Source organism: Mesoplodon bidens, assembly GCF_964165515.1.
Source record: "Mesoplodon bidens genome assembly, chromosome: 5".
Classification (NCBI taxonomy): domain Eukaryota; kingdom Metazoa; phylum Chordata; class Mammalia; order Artiodactyla; family Ziphiidae; genus Mesoplodon; species Mesoplodon bidens.
Window position 1 is genome coordinate 14352894 of NC_138161.1, and position 27563 is coordinate 14380456.

At 40.7% G+C, this 27563-nt stretch overlaps 1 protein-coding gene across 3 annotated transcripts in view; it reads left to right on the forward strand.

Annotated features, from left to right (window-relative positions):
* TIAM1 (TIAM Rac1 associated GEF 1) overlaps positions 1-27563 on the forward strand; it is a gene marked incomplete at its 5' end in the record, with an annotated part of 524442 nt that overhangs the window by 478939 nt on the left and 17940 nt on the right. The window contains 7 exons of one of the 3 annotated variants that reach the window (XM_081234975.1): positions 2678-2781; positions 12360-12539; positions 13858-13926; positions 14239-14364; positions 19801-19909; positions 23811-23990; positions 24087-24205. In XM_081234975.1, the coding sequence (XP_081091101.1) occupies positions 2678-2781; positions 12360-12539; positions 13858-13926; positions 14239-14364; positions 19801-19909; positions 23811-23990; positions 24087-24205 (887 nt within the window). Of the gene's footprint in view, positions 1-2677; positions 2782-6850; positions 6941-12359; positions 12540-13857; positions 13927-14238; positions 14365-19800; positions 19910-23810; positions 23991-24086; positions 24206-27563 lie in introns of those variants that run through there. The other 2 variants (XM_081234976.1, XM_081234977.1) reach the window with 2 other exon arrangements.

Below are 27563 nucleotides of genomic sequence, written 5' to 3' on the forward strand. Positions count from 1 at the left end.
ACTTCTGAAAAAAAATCTGTTTGAGTCTTTTTAGGGTAAAAGTGTAGCCCTTCAAAGGAACCATATGAATGTGGGAGATTTGATTCTAACTCTCCAGTTTGTACTGACCCAACAGTTGTTTTCTGTCTCACGGCTTCACAGTTGACACCAAAGGCTCCAGGGCTGTGGTTCCCAAGCTGGGATGGTTCTGCTGTTGGGCTCTGTAGGGGTGCGTGTTTGATTGTCACAGTGGCTGGGGAGTGCTCAAGGTACTTAGAACCCAGGAGCCCAGGGAGGCTAGTGCCCTGTGTACCTGCCATGTGTACAGTTATCCTCCTAAACGTTTCCCCCTCCTGACACCAACAGGTTCCCGCTCCCTTTGGGAAACGCTGCTCTAGGGTTTGGAGTTTGGAGCCTGATGGATTACTCAGCACTGCCATGGCTTTGGGACTGGCCCACCCCTCCTGCTTCCTTTGTCTTCTTCACTTTGGGCTCTGGGGATTTCTTGGAGCTCAGCTTTATGTTTAAAAAGGATTTGGGGAGACTTCCCTGGTGGTCCAGTGGTTAAGACGCTATGCTTCCACTGCAGAGGACACGGGTTCAGTCCTTGGTCAGAGAACTATCCGCATGCTGCACGGCGCAGCCAAAAAAAAAAAAAAAAAGAAAGGAAAAAAATATAAAAAGAATTTTGTTCCATTTTATTGATACTTAGAATTTCTAAGTGTTTTGTAGAATTAGGGGTTTTTTGCTTCCTTTTTAGGATACCTGGCCCACGGTATTGTTAACAATGAAAATCCTTTCATTCCTTTTTCCACTATTTTGGGAGCAACCTCTAGAGCCCAGACATTATGATATACAGTGGAGATAGGCAGGGTCACGGTATTTGGCTGTACCGTCTGGGGGTCGCCATTATGCAGATTACAGCGTGAAGGTGACCTTGTGTACAGCCTCGCCACCCTGCTTAGTGCTGAGGGAGCGTGGTTCCTGCCATCTCAGAGCTCAACGCTGTTCAAATCTTCCCCTTCTTTCTAGCCCCAGAATCTAGGTCATTGCCCCCATTTAAAGTATTCAGTCACTCTTTTTTCCTCTGGTGGTGACGGTGTGACATTGTTGATATCCACTAAGTTAAGTGGGCCTCTTTCTTTGATGGCTCCCACCATGTTATTGAGTGAGGAAGTAATTAAAAGAAGTGCAAGAAAATCGTAGAGCCAGAACTCTACGACTAGGTGCGGGGAGGTGAGGGGGTTCAGACGGAAACTTACAAACCATAGAAGGTAGGCGTTCGCTTCATTGGTGCTTCGTTCCAGAGGAGGGGAAGGGGACCACAGGACGCAGCCTTGGAGCGAGGTTTGCTCAGGGATTGGCTTCTTTCCTTAGTTTCCCAACCAACCTAGAGTTTGATCAGAAAGTCATGCTAAACAGCTTGTGACTGTAACCGTGTCATTGGAATAAGGCAGCCTCTTTGCAGACGGACGCTTTCATCCAAAGAGTCAGAAAGTGGCTCCTTCTCTTCTTCTCCTCTTTCTTCCCTTCTCTCTCATCGGGTTAGAGTGATGGTGCTGTAGTCCCTGACCCAGTGCCTGGCATATTCTAAGATAATGGTCATCAAACCACTGTCTTATCAGACTAGCTAGAGGTTTGTAAATATACTAGAGACTTGTTATTCCAAGTGTGGTCCATGGACCTCTTGACTGATAACATCTTGGAGCTTGTAAGAAATGCAGAGTCATAGGTCCAACCATATACCTATTAAATCTGAATCTGCATAACATGAACCCCCAGGTAGTCAGATGCTCTTTAAATTTGAGAATCCCCCCAGAGGAAAGAGATCTTAATGTTCTCTTCCCCAGTGCAGGGGGCTACCATAGCCAACCACTGTAGTAGGGACGTGGTAAAATAGGAAAGAAAGTTGCCTGCACTTTTGCATAGAATATGGTGGGAAGAGTGGGTGAAGTTTGCCAGGTAATCTATATGGAAGTTATTTTTTGTTTTAATGTTCTTCTCAGAATGGTTTCTTCAGTTATTTTAGCAATGAAGTCATTGATCCAGCAATTAATTTGATTATCAATCAATCAAATAATTTTATTTAGATTTTATTTCACAGATAGATGGATAGTAAATTATTGTCTTGGTCAGCTGGGGCTGCTGTGACAATACGACAGACTGCGTGGCTTCAACAACAGAAATTTATTTCTCACAGTTTGGGAGGCTGGCAAGTTCAAGATCAGGGTTCCTGCTGAGGGCTCTCTTCTGGCTTGCGGACAGCTGCATTTTCTCTGTGTCCTTACATAAGAGGAAGGGAGCTCTGCTGGAGGCCCATCCTCAAGACCTCATCTAGACCTACTTAGCTCCCAAAGGCCTCACCTCCACATACAGACCCGTTAGGGATTAGGGCTTCAGCATATGGAATTGAGGGGGGACATAAATATTCAGTCCACAGCAATTATTGTATATTATAAAATATGTATTATAAATAATAAAAATATACTATGTTATAAAATAATAATAATGATAGTGGTAACAATAAAAACAACAAAAACGAACATTTATTGAACCAAGATCATGGAGCCCACACTTGGGAGTGTCTAACAATATATGTACACGTCATGAGCTTGACCCCGTACTCCCTTGCACTGGCATGGCTTATAGCAATGACTATACGTGCTGACCCATGTGTTCTTCTGACTTCACCTTGCAGGGCACAGCCTCTGCAGCCAGCAGGGCAGTAGCGCTGAGACGGCTCCGGAGGAGACCGAAGGGCCAGACTTGGAATCCTCCGATGAGACTGATCACAGCAGCAAGGTGAGAGATTTCCATTTGCACATCCCATGTCTTGAACCACCAAAGAATCACAGCTGACACGTCACCTCTGCAGCTGTATGTGGTTAGAAGGCCCCTCCACGGGACCAAAGTGTTTTTACTTCTGAGATGTCACTAAATAGGATACGAAATCCAAAGTACAGTCTTGAGAACAAACCCATATGTGAGAATATAGGGCAGAGCTCACTCTTAATGAATTAAAGACTCATTTCATCCTGTTTCCTTCTTATGCTTCCATATATGTATGATGAAACAGCATCTAAAATGTGTACAATTGGGTCAGTTATACTTTCTTGCTACTCATGGTTTCTATGACAAACTCCCTTTGCATTATCTCTGTTTAGCTGTTTTGAAAGGTGAGCACCTTTTTTTTCATTAAAGGGGAAGAAACAATCTCTTTGTTAATCCAAAATACAGTGCTTCTCACCCGGTTGAGCACTGTGACAAAGCTCTTATCCTGACTCTTAGGTGAAACTGTGAATTTGTTTTCCATACTTCATCATGCTTTTATTCCACTTCCTAAAGAGTTCTATGTGTCCATAACCTCTTCTCATCACAGTCTCCAGAGTATAACAATTTGACAACTCTGTTACCTGTATCTGAAAGACCCCTCCGCAGTAAAAACAGTGATATGTGATTATGTCTGTATTTATTCGTCTTCTGTTTTCAGAATGTTGTTGACTTATTTATGTTGGTCCCCCTGTCTGTCTCCTATTCTTTTGCTTGACCTTGACCAGTCACTTCACCTGAGCAAATCACGCAACTTTAAATTATACCTTTGTTTTTCTCATCTACAATGTCAGGTGATTCTTGCCTTTGTCCAGTAATTGGATGATTGGCTGGGTCAAAAATATAACTGATATTGATAATGGAAATATACTCTTCAAATCTGAATGATTATTTTAAAAACCTACATTTCTCTGTGTATACTTTCCTGTCTCTTTTTGTCTTTATATATCTTTGTAGGACTTTCTTGAGTGCATATGTTAGACTATCTTCAGCATTGCTTTTATCCATATGTTTCTCTTTTGCCATCATAGGATCATCATTCTCAGTGTCTAAGTTGAGCACAGTATAATATTTAATATTTTAAAGTAATTTTAATGTTTATAAGTTTAATATTTGTAGACTGAAAGGCTTTATGTTGTTGGTTATTAATTAAAAAGCCAGTAAACGGAAACATGCATGTTTCATTTAAAGGCAAAAAAAAACAAAAGCTGTTTAAAGTTACTTTTTATTTTTGTGGCCTTTTACCTACTTTTTTGGGGAGGTGGGGGAGGGTGAGTGGCCCTCAAGAGAAATAGATATTTCCGTGTGAGGTAAGATATTTTGAAGGCTATTTATTAAATTGTTCTATTATTAAACTAAAAATGTTAATTCTCGGTTTCTAATTTGATTTGGGAGTACAGTTATTTTTCCTGTATCTAAGACATTTATTTCTGAATACTTTTTAACTTGGATCATTTTTACCTCACTGTAATAGCCCAGTGTTCCTCTCCCTTTGTGGATTTTGAGAGATTGTTTCCATTTTAAATATAGTGAGTCATGAAGTCCCAAACAGGGTCCTCTATAATATTGGGTTCTGGCAGCAGAGAGGAAGGAAGAGGCCCCAGGGTTTTGTTGACTCATCCCAGGTGCCTCTCTGATTTCATGGTTCTTTCTCCTGAGAACAAGACCCTGAAACGTGCCTGGAACAGCCAGGGTCAAGTATAGGAGCAGGCGATGCTGTTCCTGGTTTTCACTGTAGAAATGCACGGTAGGCTCTCATAAAGGAGAATATCTTTGAAGTTTTTGACAAGTTTGGGTAATGATCTGAGTATTTTTAAAGATCATAAGGTGGACTCAGTGATACCATAGGTTCACAGTCCTTTTTTTATAGATTGGATGTACGGAGCACTGTGTGATTCTGTACTTGAAAATACTCTTGGTGTTGGTTTGATTCAGTTTTTATCTTCTTTATTTGAATGATTTTGTTATTACTAATAAATGAAAGCTAATACTGAGGTAGTGTCTTGTATATATTGGGTGCTGTTCCATATTAACCCATCTCATTCTCACAATACCACTGAGAGATAGATACTGTTATTCCCCCTATTTTATAGATGACGATATAGGAACAGAGAGGTTAAGCAACTTACTGAAGGTCACACAGCTCTGAGATGGCAAAACGAGGCCCTCTGTTGTTAATTGCTTTGCTAAAACGACCTTCTGGCCAGATTGTTAAGGTCTGGTATTAAATACCAGGTTTCAAAAAAGGAAGGAAGTAATTAATTAGTGATAGTATAAGCCAGTTTAGATATACAGTTGAACCTTGAACAACATGCGGTTGAATTGCGAGGGTCCACTTACATGTGGATTTTTTTTCCAATAGTAAATAGTACTACTGACCTGCAGTGGGTTGAATCTACGGATACGGAACCGTGGATGCGGACGAACCACGTGGATATGGAAGAACTACGTATATGGGAGTGGGGGGGGTATAAGTTATACGTGGATTTTTGACTGCAAGGATATTCGACACCTCTAACCCCCGAGTTGTTTAAGAGGCAACTGTATACTCATGAGCCACTTAAATATTTTTCTAATGCTTAAGCTTCGTGAAATATTTTTCTAACGCTTAAGCTTCGTGTCTTTTTTCATGATTTCAAGTAAGAGCAAGTGTATATCTTAAGTTTCTTGATTAAGGATCAACATTTTTTGATGCGGCTCCTATATCAGTGTGTCATTTTTCTTGAGGATAAACCAAACATTCATATTTAAGGTGTAAGCTGCCTAAAAGTGGAAGGATGATTTAGCCTTAATTTGAATGCACCAGGCTCGGTGTAGAATGTGAAAACTAGATAAATAGATAAACAAACAAATGAAACAGGAAATCATTTTTTATTCTGGCTGAATACATGAGGGCTGTCGATTTTGTTTGTTTATTTGTTTAATATTTTTGCTGCTCTTCCTAAATGAATCATTTTGTGAAACAGTGGGCAGGATAAAGAGAAGGCGTGTTGGAGTTTTGTGTGTTGTTACAAATTTTTTTTAGGTGGCAGTTTTTGCAGCACGTGGTCTTCTGGGGTTGAGCAAGTAGGTAATTGTGAGTTTGTTGCTGAGCCCTGGTGACACAGGACTGCCACATCCACGGGGTTGGGGCGTGGGACTTCCACACCACAGGGACAGTCTGGCGGCCTTTCTCTTTGTAAGCCGCCTCCTTCCTCTGGTGACTGTGGGTGACAACCTCAAAGGACCTCCTCACCACCCCCACCCCCCACCCACCCACTTGTTTCCCTGCTTCTAATTGAAAACTCTTGTCTCTGGAAGTGAATGCTAATTAGCTCCGGGCAGTCCTATCATGCATTCCAGACCCCCTGGCAGCTGTGATTTTGTTTTCCACTTAGCCAGTGTATGAGAATCATTTCCAGAGCATTTCCAATTGGAAAGCCTTCTTTTTTCTTTTCAATCCAAATTGTTGTTGTCTCGGAAATGTTTGGTTCTTGTAACAAAGCATTCGGGGGACATTGTGAAAATATGAACTGGTAAAAAAATGTTTTAGTTTTTAGTGTCTGCTCTCAACTCTGTGAGGGGTGTCTTCAAAGTTTGAGCCGGGCGGGTTTAATATTCCTGTGCAGTGCAGGATGCAGGCCAATCAGCTCATCTCAGTCTGCAGGGTAGAGACGCTCACATCCCTGGGAGGCGTTTGTTTTTTTTTTTTTTTTTTTTTTTTTGCATTGTTTTCTCGCCTCTTGGCTCTACCTTTCTGGAACTTCTGCTGTTTAGCCAGGTGAAATCAAAGCATAAATTCTGGTTTGTCGGTTAGCCTTTGACACCCTCCCAGAGGGCACTGCCGGGCAGAGGGGGCTGCTGTTGGGTCGCGCTGTCGCTGTTCTCGCTCTGGAGAGATGCAGCGGTAGGTCTTCGTGGCACAGCCGGCATGGGCTGTCTGGATGGGAGAATACCCTCTCAGGAGCCAGAAGGCATTCGGTGCTCTCCGAGTATTTTAAGAAACTTCTGTTTCTTTGTGGAACGTGTCAGGAGGTAGAATTATCATGAGAATACCTTCCCGATGATGTCTGCTTTGTGGAAAATAAAGCGCAAGCCCAGGATTGAAAACAGTGGCAGGTCCGGTGATTCTGTATATCGGACGCTTCACCTGGTGAGCACTGTTTGAATTCTATCTTGCTAGCCTTTTGTTTATGTTACGACTTTCTAGCTGATTTGTTTCCCAGTTCAAATGATGGTGATATGCTTGTCCCATGTCCCCATATTGCAGCCTTCTGCCCTTGAGATCCCCTTGTTGATAGAGAATATACATTTTAACATGGGAGTGGGGGACATCAGTAGTTGGAGTGAAGTCGTTTGCCAAGAATCTTTACACGTATCTGTTTTTTCATTTCTAAATGATAGAAAGGTGGGTTGTTATTATTATTTTTAAAAGTAAGTGTCATTTGAATGTTTCCCTCTTTCTTTTGGGTGTTGAGATTTTGAACATGTTTGTGTTATATGTGTGATAAGTCTCCCCATCTCCACCTCCAGTCGGGTAGCCTAAGTATTCAGCAAGCATTTCTGGAAGAAGGATGTTCAACTTGCCTCCTATAAAGTTTTAAGTGCTTTTGACTTTATTTCTGCTTACTTGAGAAGCAGGTGGCTTTACAAGTGTTGGCCCAGGGAATGTATTAATGATTTAATGTCAACTGACCTATATTGTGTATGCCAATTCCTACGGTGATTGTTGCCTCTTTAATAAGAAAAATGTTTAGTGGGTTAAGGGGGAGGAATAATTTAAAATCACATTAAACCTTTTAATAGTTAAATATTAATATCAGAGTCAGTTGACTATTAGATTTCGTGTCACTTCATGAAATTGAACTCGGACAGTGAGTACACCTGATTTACTCAAGCAAGCCTTTATGCTTATTGAATGTTTCTTCTTCAAAGTTTGTTCAAAAGGAGACCAAAAAGATGCCAGAGAACTATAGGGGTTATCATTGTATATGAGGGTCTCTGAAATTATGGAATATGTTACTTTGGTGTTTGTTTCCCAAAAAAGCTTAAATAAAGGCTATAAGATTTCAGGCCACTCTGGCCCCTTTTAAATCTGTGGGAAGTGTTAAATCGGTCAGACTCAAAGGACAGTTTTAGAACTCTGAACTCATCCCGAGATAGAAATTGCCTTTCGTGGTTGCATAACAGGAAGAGCTTTAACAGCTGGGTAGCTTGGGTTGGTAGTGTGTACTTGAAAGCCTCCCCCCCCTCTTTTTGTACTTTCTTTTCATCTTCCACAGGAAGAAAGTGACATTCTAAACATTGAACTTCACGCAGACCTCAGTACACTAGCCCGTTTCCTCCTTCAGTTGTCATGTTCATTTCTGTACGTTGGGTGGGTAACTCTTCATCCTGACAGCAGAACAGCTCGGCTACCCTTTAACAGTTTTAACTGGCAGCTCTGAAATGCCCGTAAGTGCTTTTCGTGTCCCTGGGGACTGATGGCAGTCCTCAAAGGGGGAGAGGTTTGGACTTGGAGAAACTGTGTCTGTCGTCTTCTTTCCAGCAATCCTTTGCTACTTGTACCCATTCCAGGAAACTTGGCTTTTAGGAGTTATGTTGAGGACCTCTCATGGCAGCTCTCTTTCTGGGCTACAGTGCTTGATGTGTAAATGACCAGGATGCCATGTATCACTCAGTGGTAGAGGGAGGAAAGCACTGCACTCAACTCCTTCTGCATCCTATATCCTGGCCAGGCTACATGGAGAAGGTCCTAATAGGTTTTTTTAAATTAATTTTTATTGGAGCATAGTTGCTTTACAATATTGTGTTTCTATCATACAGCAAAGTGAATCAGCTATACGAATCCATATATCCCCACTTTTTTGGATTTCCTTCCCATTTAGGTCACCACAGAGCATTGAGTAGAGTTCCCTGAGCTATACAGTATGTTCTCATTAGTTATCTATTTTATACATAGTATCAGTAGTGTATGTATGTCAATTCCAATCTCCCAGTTCATCCCCCAGCCCCCCGACCCCAGGTCCTAATAGGTTTTGATGCAAATAAGTTTGGCCACAGTATGGGAGCAGGGGGACTTAAAAGCTGGGCCACAACATGTAAAATCTCTAGGTTAGAGGTATTCTAAAGACAACCTGCATTTCATTTTCGGGGGGGGGGTAATATTTTAGTAAAACAAAATTCTCAAACTTGATGATATCCTTTGAAGTGGTTTCCAAGCAAAAATTTCATTAAGAGCCTTATAAATAACATCCCTTGATGACATATACAATATAACTTGTTATTCTGTATCTTTTTGTTTGTTTATTTATTTTATTAAATTTATTTATTATTTATTTAGATAACATGGAATTGACTGTAAAAAGATTATGTCCATATTGACCCAGTTCCTTGATAAACCTGAGAGTTTATAACTTGAATCAGACAAGGGGCTTGCAGTGGAGAAACTGCTTCCCCCCCGCCCCCCGATAAATCTGTCTTAGCTTAGGAAGACTCTTGTCTTATAAGGAAGGGATGCCTAAGGCTCTGAACTCTGAACTCAAGGATATTTTTAGGTATCCCCAGGGATGCTAAAGGTATTTCCTAATATAATCCAGGACTTGGCTCAGGAGGGGTGTGCCAGGAAGAAGGTGGGGGGGCCTGGCTGTTTGATGTGAGGTTGGGTAGGAGATGGCTAGGTTTAGAGCACTAGAGCCTTGGCCCACATCTCACTAACCTGAGCTTTCCCGATGGGCCTGCTTAAAACTCAGAATACTGAACCTTAGAGGTGGTGGACTTGACATAGGCAAAGTCAGGAACCCTACTCACACTCTTAAAAATGGACACCTTAAAGTATTTATGGTGAAATGGAGGGAACGAAAACCCAGAAACTCCATGTCATGCCTTTCATTATTTGAGCCAGATATTGCTGAGAATGGCAACAAGTCAGGGTGGTGCAAATTGGGAGCACAAAGGGAAATGTCTTTTGAATTTCCTGCCTTTGATATGTCAGAGTCCCAAGGTTCTAACTTGCCTTTTCTTAAAGTGTGGGACATCCTTGGTGTAATCTGTGAGGACATTGGAGTTCTCATGGCAACTTGTCTAAATGATAAAACTGCAGAAAGGTCTCCTGTGTCTCTGATGGGAATACGGGAATGGATTTAGGTATCATGAGTAATAGCTATGTTATTAATTTGCATGTAAATGACAGGCAGCTGTGGTTATTGTTGGGACATTTAGAAAAGCATTGTGTAAGCGAAGGTGCCAGTTATACATTTGTTGTTTTGACCAGTGACAAATCAACGTGACAGAGGAGAGTTTGGGATTAGCTGGAGGGCAGGGCACTTAAGCTGTCAGCTGTTATCACTGTCTTTCCATGGGATTTTCATTTGGTGAGGCACAACCCCCCTTCCATGATATCTATGTTATAATGCAGTTGCCTTTTTTTTTTTTTTTTTTGCAGTTGCCTTTTACAGTTATCATGAGATCATCTGAAAGGCGTATGGACATTTTTGTTAAAATGGACCTACTTGTTCCTTTTTCATTACTAGGACAAAGCCATATTTAACTGTTTATATTTAATGATGACATTGAGTTTGTAAAACCTTAACATAACTAAATCAAACTGTTTAGTTTATTTCTACTGAAACAGGCTGTGATTAAAAAAAAGTAGTTTTTCTTTTTTAACAGCCTTATTGGGTTATAAGTCACATGCTTTACAGTTCAGCCCATTTTGGTGAGTTTTTCATGAGTCACCAAAGGGAGAATTCTTTGTGGGGATTGTCAATGTCTGACACACTGATTCCGTAGGGAACGTTTAACAGTGCCACTGACAGGTAACTAATACATCCCGGCATATAAGACCAGGATCTGTGCTAGCAATAAATAAGCTGTGTAACCATGAGAAAATTGGATCAATAATTACGTGGATTTGGGTCCTGGCTCTGCTCTTTCCTGTCATGACATTGCTGCTAATGTATCCTTGTTAAGTTCTGATTCCCCATGTCCTTGTTCTGTCTTTATTCCGGGCTTCCTTCCCTTTGGGCTATGCTAATGAGGGAAAGGTAATATGCTAATGAGGGAAAGGTAATATGCTAATGAGGAGAAGGCATGCTAATGTTACCTACCTTCCTCTGTGTTTAAGAATTGCCCCCATGGGATACACTTGGTTTGGTTCCTCTGCCTACCACAAAATGCCAGCCTTGACCTTCAGCTCTTTGCACCAATGGTTATTTTTGGAAGGATGGTCTTCTCAGGATGTTCACTTTCAAGAGTGAGCAGGTGGGATACCCACCTGCTCACTCCTGAAAGTAATTCTTTATCTGAGCAGGTCTGTATTGGAAATACTTTGTGCCTGGGGGTGAATTGGACAATAGAAACAGGGAAGAGCAGTCCAAGAAGGCAGCCACTACTTTCAAGGAGATATGCATGAGACATTTGTAGAGTGGTACATTCGAACAAATACTAATAAACTAATAAACTGGATGTTGTGCTACAAAATAGCCTTTGGAGTAATACCATAGAGAGCTTTAAAAAAATACTAACACTTGCGCATCCCATCCTAGAGATTCTGATCGAATTGATCTGAATGGTGCACTGGGCATTTGGAGGTTTCAAAACTCCCCAGGTAATTCCTACATGCAGCCAAGGTGGGGAATTACTGATTCCACAGGATTTTCAGTGGTCCATCTTCAACCCTTGCTTTGAAGAACCGTTTTACATAATTTGAAAAGTTGGAATTTTAGAATTCTAGATTCCCAAACTTCCACCTGAATCATCCTGGACAGAGATTGGGTGGGGATTGAGCTCTCCTACTGAGGTCTTTTTCAGGGGCCAATGCCCCTTAGTTTTAGTTGGAGGAGAGGGGAGGTGGTGGGTGCTGGTGGTGGTGGAATCTTTCTGCCCTGGAGAAGCTGGAGAGACAGAAACTTTAAAAAAAAAAATATATATATATATATATATATATATATATATATATATATATATATATATATCTGTTGTTATCTAGAGAGTTGCCTCCGTGTCAATTTTTAATAGAGACAGAAGACTCTTTGCTTATAAAATCATCTTCCAGCTTTGCAAGGTAAATATGTGTAGTGCAGTGAACTGAGAGTCTGATAATGAATTACCGTTGTATTTTGGGTGAAATGCACTTGTCCATATCTTCCTCTCCTCATTGGAGAGCTTCTTGCAGAGTGATTAAGAACACAGGCTTTGAGCCACGCTGCCTGGTTCAGATCCGAGCTGTGCAATCTTGGATGAGTTACTTAACCTCTCTGGGCCTCTTGTTGTCTCAGCTGTAAAATAGGAATGCTAATAGCCCTCACTTACCAAGTGGGAGGATTAGATGAATCAGACCCGTGCCTGGCATGCAGTGATCACTCAGTATATGTCAGCAGTTGTTATTATGGTTGTTTTGAGCATTCAGGGAGCTCTCAGATGTGTGGAGCAATTTGGGGAAACGAGAGATGTGATTCATGTGTGGCAGTTCATTAACCAGGAAGAACATCTTTAGGAGGGACAGATGCCAGACAAGTCTCTCTAGTGGGGGATAACTTCGTCTGTCTTGCCTTTTCAACTGTGCTCTGAAGAGCACAGAACAGGTGGCTGCATTTTGCCGCAGTCTGCACGAGATGAACTCCTCTGACCCGAGCCCGTCCCCCCAGGACTCTGCCGGGCCTCAGCTGGCCACCATGAGACAGCTCACGGACGCCGATAAGCTGCGCAAGGTCATCTGTGAGCTCCTGGAGACGGAGCGCACCTATGTGAAAGTACGTCTTCTCCTGCCCTCTCTCCTGCATGCTTCCTCCCATCTTTCGGAAGGATGCAGGCTCTGTGTTTATACTGGTGTTGACTAACAGCAAAGCCACATCACGGTCTTGAAGGGTATCTTGGTCTCTCCTATGGAATTTGGCCTTGATTCTGAATGTTACGATCTCCTTTTGTGTTTTAGGGAAGCATATAACAGCACTTCGTTGATATAAATAACTGATTGATTGACTCCGAAAGGAGATGATGGTGGATGTTAAGCGAACCTTCTGACCTTTCTAAATAGGTTGTTGAGCTCATACTAAAATTGAATTCGTTTTTGACAAATTCAAGAAGTTAGTATCTTCACAATCTACTTTGAGTCTAGGCAGAAAGATATCAGGTCTGTTTTGTGTTATCATTTGTTCTGACATTTAGTTATATTCCTGAAACTATATCATTTGTTCCTATATAATTTATAATACATACAACTATTGTTTAAAAATGATTAAAGAAGATAATTTAAAAGTGATAAAAACTTTATTTAAAACTTTATTCATGAAGTGGACAGTCTCCTTTTGTAGAACTGCAAAACGGGACCGAAGGCAAGAAGCTTTCAAAGGGTAAAGAATAAAGAACAAGGAAGAGACAAATAGATAATACTTGATTGGCTGGGGCCACGTAGTCAACCTTGGTTGGGGTGAGAAGGCCCAGAGTTGGCCTGGCATTTGGAAATTGGCTGAGTGGATATACTACATTCTGGTCAAGTGGTGGCACACAAAAATGATCTAAATTTAGGTTTGCTGACACGACACCCCAGGCAGAAATGGCTCCATCTTGGGCCTAGAAAGTTATTTCAACACTATATAATTTATAATAGATTCCTATAACTCTATAATTCATCTAATTATGATAATTGTATAATGATACTCCTCTAACTGTATAATTTAGTTATGTTTAGTTCCATGTTACAATAGTATCATCTGTTTTTAATGATCTGTTTTAGTCTTTAAGTCAGAGGTCAGCAAGTTATGGTCCTTGGGCCAAATCCAGCTCTCTGCCTGTTTTTACAAATAAAGTTTTATTGGAACACAGCCACACACATTCACTTATGTATTATTTATGCCGCTTTCCTGTACAGCAGCAGAGTTAAATAGTTGCAACAGAGACCATATGGCCTGGAAAGTCTGACATATTTTGAGAAAAGGTTGGCTCACTTCTGCCTCAGTGGACCTCAGTGACCTAAAGACTGAAATGTTAGCATTTGGGACATAATTTTTTTTTCTTTAGATTCTTTATAGACTTTTAGTTGTGCTAATCACATATTCTTTCAACCCTTAGGACTTAAACTGTCTCATGGAGCGATACCTAAAACCTCTTCAAAAAGAAACTTTTCTCACCCAAGATGAGGTATGGTGGCAATTGTCTGAACTTTGTGAGGGTCACACGATAGCTTGACTTGGTGAAGAGGAAGGCCTGGGAAGTACACACAATACTGAGAGCATTTTGAATTCATTTAATTGTAATAAATAGACCAAATTATTGCCTGCGGAGCTCTTGGTGTGCACTTGGAGAGGAAGGAGGGAGCTGCCCCGCCTTCTGGTGGTGGGAGCATTACCGTAATTTATAAGTATGGGTAGAAAAACTTTGAAATCAGAAGCAAATAAAGGTTCTGCACACTAATGAAATAGGGGGTTGATGAAATTCTTTTGCATTTTCCAGCTTGATGTACTCTTTGGAAATTTAACTGAAATGGTAGAGTTTCAAGTAGAATTCCTTAAAACTCTAGAAGATGGAGTGAGATTGGTACCTGATCTGGAAAAGCTTGAGAAAGTTGATCAATTTAAGGTAAGTCTCATCCTCAAATAGTGTAAAGCTGCCTCTTAATGTCAAGGGTGGGCTATCCTATAGGTCAAGTCGAATCTCCTAATAACACATCGCAGGAGGCATTGTTGCCGTGGTCTTGAGTCTTCACTGAACTGCCAGTGGAGTCATTTCCTAAAGGGAGTCTGAGAGGGGAACGCACTGCATCTTGCTTTTCTGGCTGAGGTAGAACCAGTGCCACGGACTTGCATTAAACTGGTGTATCTGCTGACTTCTGCTTTGGAAGATGTGCCTCCCTTTTGCTCTGTTTATGTAGGGGCCTTTAATACTTGCTATTAACAAATTAGACTAGAACTCTTGGTTTTCCAATAAACAAATTAACTTATCTTGTTCTGGGAAACTGGTTAATGGAAGTGCTTATCAATTATCTAGGAGGAAGACAATCTTCCAGCACACAGTGTCCTTGTAGCCTTTTTTTTTTTAAATTTATTTTATTTTTGGCTGCGTTGGGTCTTTGTTGCCGTGCGCGGGCTTTTCTCTAGTTGCGGTGAATGGGGGCTACTCTTCATTGCAGTGCACAGGCTTCTCATTGCGGTGGCTTCTCTTGTGGCGGAGCACAGGCTCTAGGCGCGCAGGCATCAGTAGTTGTGGTGCACTGGCTCAGTAGTGGCTCCCGGGCTCTAGTGCGCAGGCTCAGCAGTTGCGGCGCACGGGCTTAGTTGCTCCATGGCGTGTGGGATCTTCCCAGACCAGGGCTCGAGCCCGTGTCCCTTGCATTGGCAGGAGGATTCTTAACCACTACACCACCAGGGAAGCCGTGTCCTTGTAGCCTTAATGAGGATTTATGACTAGTACCTCAGTGAGGATGCTGACAGCTTGTCTCCTTCTCCTTGATCGGCTTTCTCTTATTGCAGAAATTTCCTGTGCTGTGTTTCTGATTGACAAAGGTTCACTGATTTGTGCACAATGTTGTTGGCTTGTTGGCTTAATGGTGTCGGTGGTGGCAACCCTCATGTACTTAAAAAAAACAGATTAATTGAGGTATAATTGATATACAATACACTACATATATTTAAAGTGTACAGTTTGATGAATTTTGACATACGTGTACACCTGTGAAACCATCACTTCAATCAGGATAATGAACATAATATCACCCCTAGTTGTTTTTCCTGCTCTTTTGTGATCCCTCTCTCCTTCCTCTTATGGCTGCCTCTTAGCCACAGGCAACTATGTCTGCTTTCTGTTACTACAGATTAGTTAGCATTCTGGAATTTTATATAAATGGAAACGTATAGCATATACACTTTTTTATGTGGTATCTTTTACTGTATAATTATATTGAGTTCCATCCCTGTTGTTACATATACCCATAATTATTGCTTTTTCATTGCTGAGTAGTATTCCATTGTGTGCATGTACTGCACTTTGTGACCCTTTCCCCTTTCTTGGGCATTTGGGTTTTTTCCAGTTTTTGGTGATTACACATAAAGCTGCTGTGAACATTTATGTACAAGTTTCAGTATGAATATATGCTTCCATTTCTCTTGGGTAAATACCTAGGAATGGAATGGTTAAGTCATATGGTAAGTGTATGTTTAACTTTTTAAGCAACAGTGGAACTCTTTTCCAAACTGGTTCCAGTGTACAGTCCCACTAGCTGTTCCTCCTCATTGTTAAAACAAGGTCAGGTCACTCTTTTTAATTTTAGCCATTTTAGCAGGTAGGTGGTGGCACTTCATTGTGGCTTTAATTTTAGTTTCTCTAATGACATGATGATGAGTATCTTTCTATGTGCTAATTTGCTTTCAATATATCCTCTTTGGTGAAGTGTCTTTTCAAATCATTTGCCCCTTTGTTATATTGGATTCTTTTCTTCTCATTGAGTTTTGAAAGTTCTTTGGAAATTTTGTGTATGAGCCCTTTACCGATATATGATTTGTAAATATTTTCTCCTTGTCATACAGTATCTCCCAGAGAGAATTTTTTTTTAAGTTGATTTCTTTTTTTTTAATTGAGTATAGTTGATTTACAATGTTATGTTAGTTTCAGGTGTATAGCGGAGTGATTCAGTTACACACATACATACATATACGTCTATTCTTTTTCAGTCTTTTCCCTTACAGGTTATTACAAAATATTGAGTATAGTTCCCTGTGCTATACAGTAGGTCCTTGTTGGTTATATATTTTATATATGGTAGTATGTATATGTTAATCCCAACCTCCTAATTTATCCCTCCCCTGAGAAGTTTTTATTTTTTAATGAAATCCAAGTTTTCTAATTTATTCTCTTTTGGGTCATACTTTTGCTGTCTTATCTATGAACTCTTTGCCTAAACCAGGGTCATAAAGATTTTCTCCTATGGTTTCTCCTAAAAGTTTCATAATTTGGGGATTTATATTTAGGTCTCTGATCTGATGTGAATCAAAGTCAATTTTTTTGCATATGAATATTTAATGTTTCTAGCACTATTTTTTGAAATGGCTATCCTTCAATCCTTTTCCACTGAATTGCTTTTGCACTTGTGTTGAACTTGGGTTCAGTTGTCCATATAGGTGGGGACCCCCATACACTTTGACTCTCTTCTAACACTTGCAGAAACCTGGGTGTGTAATGTTAGTATGTATACAGGTTTGTAGGATGAGATGAAGACTACCCCTTCCATATATTTTTGTGTGTCATCTCCTTACAGTCCCTCTCTGCAACAGGAGTCATTTAGAATGCACACACATATTCATATACATAAGCATATGGACATATATTCATGTATAGTTCTCTATTTTTATTTGAATGTAATTTCAGACTTACAGAAAGGTTGCAAGGATAGTATAAAGAATTCCCAGATAGCCTTCTCCCAGCCTTCTTCCAAATGTTAACACATTTGCTTTATCCTTTCTCTCCCTACCTATTTCCTTTATGGGTGTGTGTGTGTGTGTGTGTGTGTGTGTGTGTCTCTGTGTGTGTGTCTCTGTATATTGAATATAATTGTTTTCTCTGAACCATTTAAGAGTAAGTTGCAGGCATAATATCCCTTTAACCCTAACTACTGCATATAGTTCATTTTTTGTGTGTTCAGAAATTGCTTGTGTTAGTTCATTTTTCTTCCCTTCAGGGTAGTTGGTCATACTGTCCACTTGAAGTACAGTTTGGTTCATTGATAAATTTATTGATAGGATATTAGGACACCATGATAAGGGCCAGTAGTTTGTCAATTAATCAAAAAGTTGCTTAATGTGGAACATAATAAAAATGCGAACAGACCCGAAAACATTTGGTTTTAATCTAAAATATCTAACATTCATTATATTCATGTAGTAGGCCTTTGCTGTGAGTCCAGTTCTTTGCGTTTAGAGTCAGTTGATCACTTCAGGAGAGTTTAGTTATCAGAACTGTGATATGAACATAACTGTGTTATGAGCAGAGTTATTCCAGGGAGGGGTTGGTGCGTGATCCTTTTAGCAAGTTCACTCTAAGCAGTCAGTGTAAATTCCATTTAAGTGGAACTTTCTTCCCCGACCTTCATTTCACTAATTTAGTGCCTAATCTGACCCTCTCCATTCCATCTGTAAGACATGACAACTGGTGCACGTTCACTATTCTTGGCCCTGGGGCTGCTCTCTGGCACTTCTGAGTTGGCTTCTGGACAGTCAGTGTTCACTCTTAAACCTGTTGCTGTTGGTTTCCGCCATTGCTGCTTCATTTAAATCCTGATTATATATGGTCAAAAATATAAAAACTTGTTAAAATATTCAAAGTGTGTTGCCTAAGACAGTATTAGAAAAAAAATTGGTTCTGAGGTGAAATAAGTTTTGATAAAATTTCCCCTTGGAAGTTTGCAATGTCCGTCAGCCAGTGAGAGGCTCTGTGAAGTCCTGCAGAAGAGAAACACAGGGGAAATGCAGTCTTTGTGTAGAAACCCCTCATGTTTGTGCACACTTTGTGCTCTGAGATCATTTTTGAAGGCTGGAAGAACAAATGAATACCTTAATGTTCTATCTGTGTTTGCTGTATGGTATGTGCCTAGTAAATATAAAGTTAAACAAATGAATGACTTGATATGGCTAAAGTAAGACGTTACAATTAGAGCTTTTTCTTCTACAGTTTTTCTCATTTGATTGTTGAATATGACTCAAAGGATGACTGTACCTACAGAGTCAGACTGCCCCTCCCGAAACCCTCTCGGTCAAGGGGGTGAGGTTTGGGGAGGGATGGGGCTTGAGAAGTAAAGGAGGAAAAGTACAACATGTAGGAAAAGAATTTAGGCCTCTAATTACCAGTTATGTGTGGTTCATAATAAACCTTTTTTGTTTTTAATAGTCTATCAGATTTCTCTGTGTTGTTCATTCAATAAAGTGCACTTTGTGGAACCCAATTTATCACTCAAATCCAAAACACACATACATGGAGTCTTAAAAAAAAGTGGTTCTGAAGAACCTAGGGGCAGGACAGGAATAAAGATGCAGACTTAGAGAATGGACTTGAGGACACGGGGAGGGGGAAGGGTAAGCCGGGACGAAGTGAGAGAGCGGCATGGACATATATACATTACCAAATGTAAAATAGGTAGCTAGTGGGAAGCAGCCGCATAGCTCAGGGAGATCAGCTCAGTGCTTTGTGTCCACCTAGAGGGGTGGGATAGGGAGGGTGGGAGGGAGACACAAGAGGGAGGAGATATGGGGATATGTGTATATGTATAGCTTATTTTTTTGCTTTGAACGTACGTTTTAAATTCTAAATTTAAATAAGCAATACCTCTTTCTGAACTAGACTAGATCATTGTGAAACCTCATAGAAGGTACTTTTCTGAGGCTTGTTACATATATTTATATAAAATGTGTAGGATAAAAAGTATCCCACCTCAGGCATATTAAATTCCTAATAGGGAAAGCCTCCACCTAGTTTTGATCCTGTTGGGGGCAGACGGTATGGCCTGGGAGACAGTACTAATTCCTTAGTTGAGTCTATTTCTTATGTTCTTATCTATTCCTGCTAGAAGAGAGCATGGCATTGGAGAGGGTGGAGTTAGTGATTAGGGAAATGTGTTTTCTATTTTGGGAGATTTACGCGTTTCCTGCCTTTATTTTGTTTGTCACTTCTACCTCCCAACAGGAACTAATGAGAGAATTCAAGAGATTTCTGTCTTTTCCAAAATGCCATATCTACTTTCTCCTTAACATTCAAACATCCCAGATAGGTCACTGAAAGACACAAGCCTGGAAAACTAGTGACATCTTGACTGTAATTACTGAGAAAGCCAAATCCAGCATCTATTACACAAATATGTAAGCCCACACACTTTCCGATAGGCCATCAGTGAGCTGAGACAGGCTGTGACAGGTGTGAGTGATGCTGCTTTGTGGGGAGAGTCAGGCAGATGTGAGCTCCCTGCTATATCCTGCTGATATTTCCAGATGAGGAGGACCATAACCTAACTGCATTGTTTCTTGTTAAATCCAGAAGGTGCTGTTCTCTCTGGGGGGATCCTTTCTGTATTATGCTGACCGCTTCAAGCTCTACAGTGCCTTCTGTGCCAGCCACACGAAGGTCCCCAAGGTCCTGGTGAAAGGTAAGGCCTGGGAGGACTGGGTAGCAGGTGGGCCTGTTCATTGTCAGTTCACATCTGTGTGGCCAACTGTGGTTGGGGGCTTTTGGACAGAAATCTGAGTCACTGTTGTGCCAGATGGATGTTCCAACAGGCCACAAATAAGGGTACAGTTGTCCCTCGGTATCTGTGGGGGATTGGTTCCAGGACCCCGCCCCCCCACCCATGGATACCAAAATTCGAGGATGCTCAAGTCTGTTATATAAAATGCGTAGTGTGTGCATATAACCTATGCACATCCTCCCGTATACTTTAAATCATCTCTAGATTACTTATAATACCTAATAAAATATAAGTGCCATGTAAATAGCTGTCCGTGTGCAACGAATTCAAGTTTTGCTTTTTGGAACTTTCTGGAATTTTTTTTTCCAGCTATATCCTATCCATGGTGAGTTGAATTCACAATGCAGAACCTGTGGATAGAACCTGTAGGTACGGGGGGCCGACTGTACTGAGAAATGAAATGCATTATATCTTGAATTAACAGTTTTGTCCATTTTCTTACCATCAACGTTTTGACTCAGTTATTTGGGGCCAGAATTGATGAGTCATTTTGCAATTATGCAGAAACGTAGGGAGTTTAGAATTCCCCTGCTTTATTTCTATTTTTCATTAATTTTGTTATAACCTACCACACTTCATACACCTTTTTGTGGCATTTCATTTTTCCCTCACCTCTTTTTGTTCTCAGGGGTGTGATAATAGTCACCACCATCACTACTAAAATTGTTTCAATTATTTACAAAAATCATTCCAGCTGTAATTATATGTTGCGTGGAAAAGAATGGAATTTTTAGATTGGCAAGCTGCTGTTCCTAAGTGTTCTAGGAAGATGATGGGGTGTTCTGAGAGTCTCCAGAGAGTTGTTTCGCTTCCATAGTTCTGCATGTGAATGTTGATAGGTTAAAGGATTAGAGAAACGTGTCCTTGGTAAACAGTAGAACCAATAGAAAGTTCGGTTTCAAAGAATCTCTGGAAATCAGCCTTCTTTAACACTTTACTGTGGCTGCCATGTAAACAGCTGCTGAATTTGTAAGTAATTTACTTATATTTATGTTTGTTGCCAAAGAGAACTAGCTTGATTTAACTCAAAACGTATTATAATAAACATTAATACAACACAGGTCTCTGGACAACAAAAGATCCTGCCCCAGAGAATGACATACTTAATGATAGTCATAGTCTAGGCAAAAGTGTTCTACTTCAGCACAGAAATTTAAAGGGAACTGGGGAATTTCCTTGTCCTGCTGTAGGACAAGGAAATTGTCCCACTGTATGGCCTAGTCTGTGGTTTTACATATGCTGAATTGGTCATATAGTTCTGTGTGTGTGCGTCTTTTTAAACTTTAACTGAATGCTATGTTCTGAGAGTTTTTAACATAACAGTTTTAGAGCACTTCGCTCTATGGTAAGATTACATATTCATGAGAGTTCTTAAAGCAATTGATGTTATTTTTAATCATTTGATTAGATTAAATTCTGCCCCTATAGATTTTTAAAATTCAAAACCATTATTTTTTGCACCTGAAAAATACTAGAAAATCCTTCAAAACCATCCCTTAAAACATTAGGTGTGACCCACATTTTTCTAATGGCCAAATGTGCCAAGAAGATGAAGAGACTTCTTTTTTTATTTTTTTTTTTGCGGTACGCGGGCCTCTCACTGTTGTGGCCTCTCCCGTTGCGGAGCACAGGCACTGGACGCGCAGGCTCAGCGGCCATGGCTCACTGGCCCAGCCGCTCTGTGGCACGTGGGATCTTCCCGGACCGGGGCACGAACCCGTGTCCCCTGCATCGGCAGGCGGACTCTCAACCACTGCACCACCAGGGAAGCCCTGAAGAGAACTCTTTGAGGACAAAAAGCCTATGATTCTTAACAGACTCCCATCTAGGTTGCATAGGAGTGATGCTCTTTACCGCTCAAAGAGCTGAGAACCGTGCCCTCTTTTGCCCTGATGTGAAATACACTTGACGGGTGAAACGCACATGGCTGTGTTTTGGGGCATGAGGACTTTTGGGGGAATTCCTAGGCCTCTTATGGGCATGGACCAAGACTTGGGATGTCCACGGAAGCTGCGTCTGCATGCATCAGCTCTGGGCCTGGGCTCCCTTCCGAGGCCATGGGCTTCTCCTCAGTCACCTCATTCCCAGTCTTCTTTGTCTTCAAGGATTTGGTGGCTGGACCCATGGAGTCTGATTCCTCTTAATGGGGCTTAAACAAAATGAAAAGATTGTAGTCTTTACAAGGCCTTCCCCACATGATTGCTGTTTTTCTTAATTGAATAAAGATAGTGAGAAGAATCATTTTACAGTTTCATGGTGTCCTTTTACAGCATCTTCTGTTCTTAGCTCACATTCCTAATTACTGGAGATGGAAATATATTTTTATCAGAAGCTTAAAAAATACATGCCTACAGTTAGTCACTCTGATACATTGTCCTTTCTTCTTCCCATTCTTTGCCCTCACTTCAGCCTCTCTCTCCGCCATTTCTTTGCACCTGGAAGGCATAAGTCGTGTCTTCCTAATTATCCACTGGCAGGTACCTTTGTCATTGTCTGGTGACCCACAACTCCCCAGGGCTGCTTTTCAGCCCAGCTGGGACACAGATAAAAGCCCAGCTGGTGAGGAAAGTGCTGCCTGAGTTACCTGAGGTCAGATGTATGTTTCCCTCTGAAATAAATCCTAATAGCTGGTAGCACTGAATTAACATAGAACAGATCTTAAAAGGCGTTCACTGCAGGGGATCAGCCTTTTGCTCCACTTACCAGAGCTGCAAGGTGCTGCTGCTGCTTTTTATTTTCCTGCCTTTTCTCAAAAGAGGTTCTAGCAGCAAGGAAATGCTTGAAGGACTAGAAAAACTGGCGTAAGGAGTGTTTTAAAACGTAGGCTTTCGGGCTTCCCTGGTGGCGCAGTGGTTGAGAGTCTGCCTGCCGATGCAGGGGACACGGGTTCGTGCCCCGGTCCGGGAAGATCCCACGTGCCGCGGAGCGGCTGGGCCCGTGAGCCACGGCCGCGGAGCCTGTGCTCCGCAACGGGAGAGGCCGCAGCAGTGAGAAGCCCAGGTACCGCAAAAAAAAAAAACAAAAAAACAAAAACGTAGGCTTTCATATTATTCAGATATGGTGAGGCCAACAGATCAGGAGACAGTTGCCATCAGAAAGATAGTTTGTTACTTACTCATGGTTCCCAAGAGAAGGGGGAGTGTTACGCCATGCAGGGCCATGAGGGGAAGCACCAGAGCCCACCAGGAGACAGAATGAGTGAGGGCGAGGACATGGGCAAGACCCTGTATTGTGGTTTCTGCAGGAAGGAATGGGTGAGGCTAGGCAAACAGGTTTAGGATCGGGTAATTTGAATAATCTCAGCAGGCTCTGGGGTGATCAGGGCAGGGGAAATAGTGGCCTCGAGTGTAAAAGCCTAATGGAAGAGGGAAGGAGGCAGGTGGCTCTGGATTGGTTGGCTTGCATGTGAAAGGCATGCTTCCAGGTGAGTCCTTTACCATCTAGGAATTGGCTAGCTCTGAGACGGGCAGTTTCCCCAGGGGCTGTTAGGCCTCAGATGTCAAAGTATCAGAATAAGAAGACATTCTTAATGCAAGGACGATAAACAGCAGCCACTGGAAATCCATGTGTATAAGATTTACAGACTCTGCTATCCCTTAACTCACTGGGCCGCCCCTCAAATAAACAAATAAATCTGACAGACAGGCCCTTCCAGTTGTCCCTCTGAGCCCTCTTTCCCCCCTCTGACAACTCACTGTACTCTCAGTCCTGTAAAAAGGCACCTTGGAATTAGTGAGTGAAATTGTGAGAAGGGAGTCATTTTGACATCCTGCCCAGACAACCTGTATTTAAACTCTTCCAGCTAAGATGGACGCGGCTTTCAAGGCGTTCCTGGATGCCCAGAACCCAAAGCAGCAACACTCGTCCACTCTGGAGTCTTACCTCATCAAGCCCATTCAGAGGATCCTCAAGTACCCACTTCTGCTGAAGGAGCTTTTTGCTCTGACGGACGCGGAGAGTGAGGAACACTACCACTTGGATTGTGAGTCATGGGCCCCTGAGATCTGCTCCTTGCTCATGTCTCCATGAGAGTCTTTAAACAGCCTTTTCATTTATTTCATGACCTGTTTTCTTCTAGTGGCCATCAAGACTATGAATAAGGTTGCAAGTCATATCAATGAAATGCAGAAAATCCATGAAGAATTTGGGGCTGTGTTTGACCAGCTGATTGCTGAACAGACTGGTGAGAAAAAAGAGGTAAGGACCCCCACTTCTTCCCAGCACACCTATCCACAGAGCTGGGTTTGTTCGTTTCTTTTTAAGGTGCTATTTGTAAGTAAAATAGTTACAAGGATAGTGTTTTTGTTGGTGAAACCTTTTTTTAAATTAAAGTATAATACTTTACAGTGTTGTGTTCGTTCCTGGTGTACAGCAAAGTAATTCAGCTTCTTTTTCAGATTCTTTTCCATTGTCGTTTATTACAGGACATTGAATATAGTTCCCTGTGCTATACAGTAAGACCTTGTCATTTATCTATTTTAAATATTAGTAGTTTGTATCTGCTAATCCCAAACTCCTAATTTATCTCTCTCCCCCCTGCTTTCCCTCTGGTAACCATAAGTTTGTTTTCTATGTCTTTGAGTCTGTTTCTGTTCTGTAAATCAGTTCATTTGTATCATTTTTTAGATTCCATATATAAGTGATACCATAAGATATTTGTCTTTCTCTGTCAGACTTACTTCACTTAGTGTGATAACCTCTAGGTCCATCCATGTTGCTGCAAATAGCATTATTTCATTCTTTTTTTATGGCTAAGTAATATTCCATTGTGTATATATACCACATCTTCTTTATCCATTCATCTGTCAATGGATATGTAGGTTACTTCCATGTCTTGGCTATTGTAAATAGCGCTGCAGTGAACACTGGGGTGCATGTATCTTTTCGACTTAGAGTTTTCTTCAGATATATGCCCAGGAGTGGGATTGCTGGATCATATGGTAGTTCTATTTTTAGTTTTTTAAGAAACCTCCATACTGTTTTCCATAGTGGCTGCACCAGTTTACATTCCCATGTTGGTGGAACTTTTGTCCTTTACGCAAGGCTACATGGTGAATTTTCTTTCTCAGCTGAATTATTTCTTAATATAGGAAACATGTCCTGATGCCACCCCTTCACCCTCGGGACCTGTGGTTTTGTTCTGTGTTAAGTGTGAGAGTGAATTTCCATGACCGTAACTTGGGCTGTTTCTCTAAACACCAATGAAGGTGGAGGCTATATCCCCAGAGATTAGAATAATAACCGGCATGTAGTAGGTACTCAATAAATACTTGTTGAGTGAATGAAAGTTTCAAATGGCGATGAATCTTTTTTTTTAAGTCTGCCTGAAAATCTACTTAGAAGAAATAGTCACAGGAACAGATATACTTGATAAAAACATAGCATGAACTCTAAGTTGTTACTGAAAAGAGCTTATGTGAATAAAAATGCTGATAATACTAAAATGAATCAGTATATCATTACAGATATGATATGTAATGATATTCATCAATGCCTCCGTACCTCATGATTTGATTGGAATATTGTCCTCGTTTTGCTTTCTGCCTCAAAAAAGGAGACAAGCTGGGAGGGAACTATGAAGAAAAACTCTCTTGCTGTGATTGGAAAGAGGAGGAAAGGCAGTGGGGCGGTGGGGAGAGAATGGGGATAAGACTTGGTTGTTTAGTCTAGATGTGAAAACAGCCTTATCTTCAGAGGTATAAAGGCTTATTATCTAGGTTCACATTTATGTCGTCAGTGAAACAAAACAAGGTTTTGGACTATTAAAAGATTTTTCAGAAAAAGGTAAATTCATGATATCTCATAGAAATGTACAAGTGAACACGTATGAAGGAATTTATTTTACTCAGACGATGTGAGGGAACCAGACAGTCAAAATAGCACAGGTATATGTATGAAGTGAAGAAATATCCAGATGATTTGTGAATGGAGACAAATTGGTTTCTCTACAGCACGAGGAAGTCGCTACCAGACTGGAGAGAATTTATACATTTATCTGTTACCTACACCTTACAAAGAGTGGCAAAGGAGTTCAGAGGCACATAGATACAGGGTTGGACTCTGATAGCCCAGGAGGGTGTGCATAGTTTTCCACTGAAATACAGTTTATTTTTTGTACATGATATTTCAGGCAGAGCATGAGAATGTTCTCAGTCTACCAGGCAGATAATTTAATCTATCAGAGTGTAGAAAGGATGGACACTGCTACTCTTGATTTAGTTCCCATTTTCTTGTAAAACTATTATAGTAAGAAAAACATACTATGTTTATTAAAGAAGAGGGCAAACCTCAGAGAAAGGCAAGGAGAAAAATTATCTATGATCTCAAAACGCAAAACCTCTTGATGTTTTGGTGTTTATTTTAATTTTAAAAAAATTATGTATATTATATATTTGAATAATTAAATATAGTTCCGTATATATTCTTGAATATTTTGGAAGTTATTTTGTACCTCGAATTTTTTATAGTGAACAAAGAATTATTTAATTTTCATGTTATTTTAAATGACTCAAAAGAATCCTTGAAATTACTGTAGAATATTTTATTGTGTGATTGAACAATGGTTTACTTAATTCCTATTGTCAGGCAGTTCACTTGGCTTCATTTATTGATGACTATGAATAATACTGCAAACGTTTTAGATCATAAGGCTTCTTCCATCCTGTATTTTAGTTTATTTCATTTTGACAGGAGTGAATTTTCTTCGGTCATGGAAATGAACAATTTCAGTGTATTTCATTATATTTTTCATTATATTCTGAATTGATTTCTGAATTTTAATGAGAGCAAAGGACCATTATGCTAAAGACTAGAAGGTGATATGGATAGCAGATTGCGAAGACTTTAGAAAAAAAGATGAATATGATTCAAAAGTCAGAGACTCTAAAAGGGGATATGGCTGTCCTCTAAAATAAAATTCTGTCAACCAAGTAAGAAATCTTTCCAATGGGGAACAAAGAGATACAGTGTTCTACACAGCAGTCTCTTGTGAGCAGAGATTTTGTTAGGAAAAAAAAAATGTACAAAAGATGGAAGGAGGGACATTTGACCATATACCAGTATTACAGGGTAGGAAAGTCCTATATCAGTATTAGGATGTCTGAAGACCAGAAAAATGAAGGCTTGGAGAAGATGCCAGAGGGAGAACTGAAAGATTATGTCTTAGCACTATAGGAAGAATAAGAAAGAAATAGGCCCCTAAAAGGGGCCACAGGTATCGTAGCCAAAGACAAATTGATTATCCAAAGAAAATGACTCAAATCTACTTGATCTCTTTTTTTCTCCATAGAAGAGAATGGTCTTCTAACTGGAAAGGATAGAGTGGTCTTGATTCCACAAAAATAAAACCACAGGGAGAATGGTCCTGGGCAAATAGGATGCTCTGTGCCAATATCAGTTATAATTCTGCAACAGTACTTACAGCAAGCAGTATACTGGAACAGTCTTGGAAAGAGCCTATAGAGGCAGACATTTACAAGTTATGGCCTCGTTTTCACAAAGGTGATTCCTGATCATTGAGTAACCTTTTAATGGCAATAACCAGAAAAAACCCTAG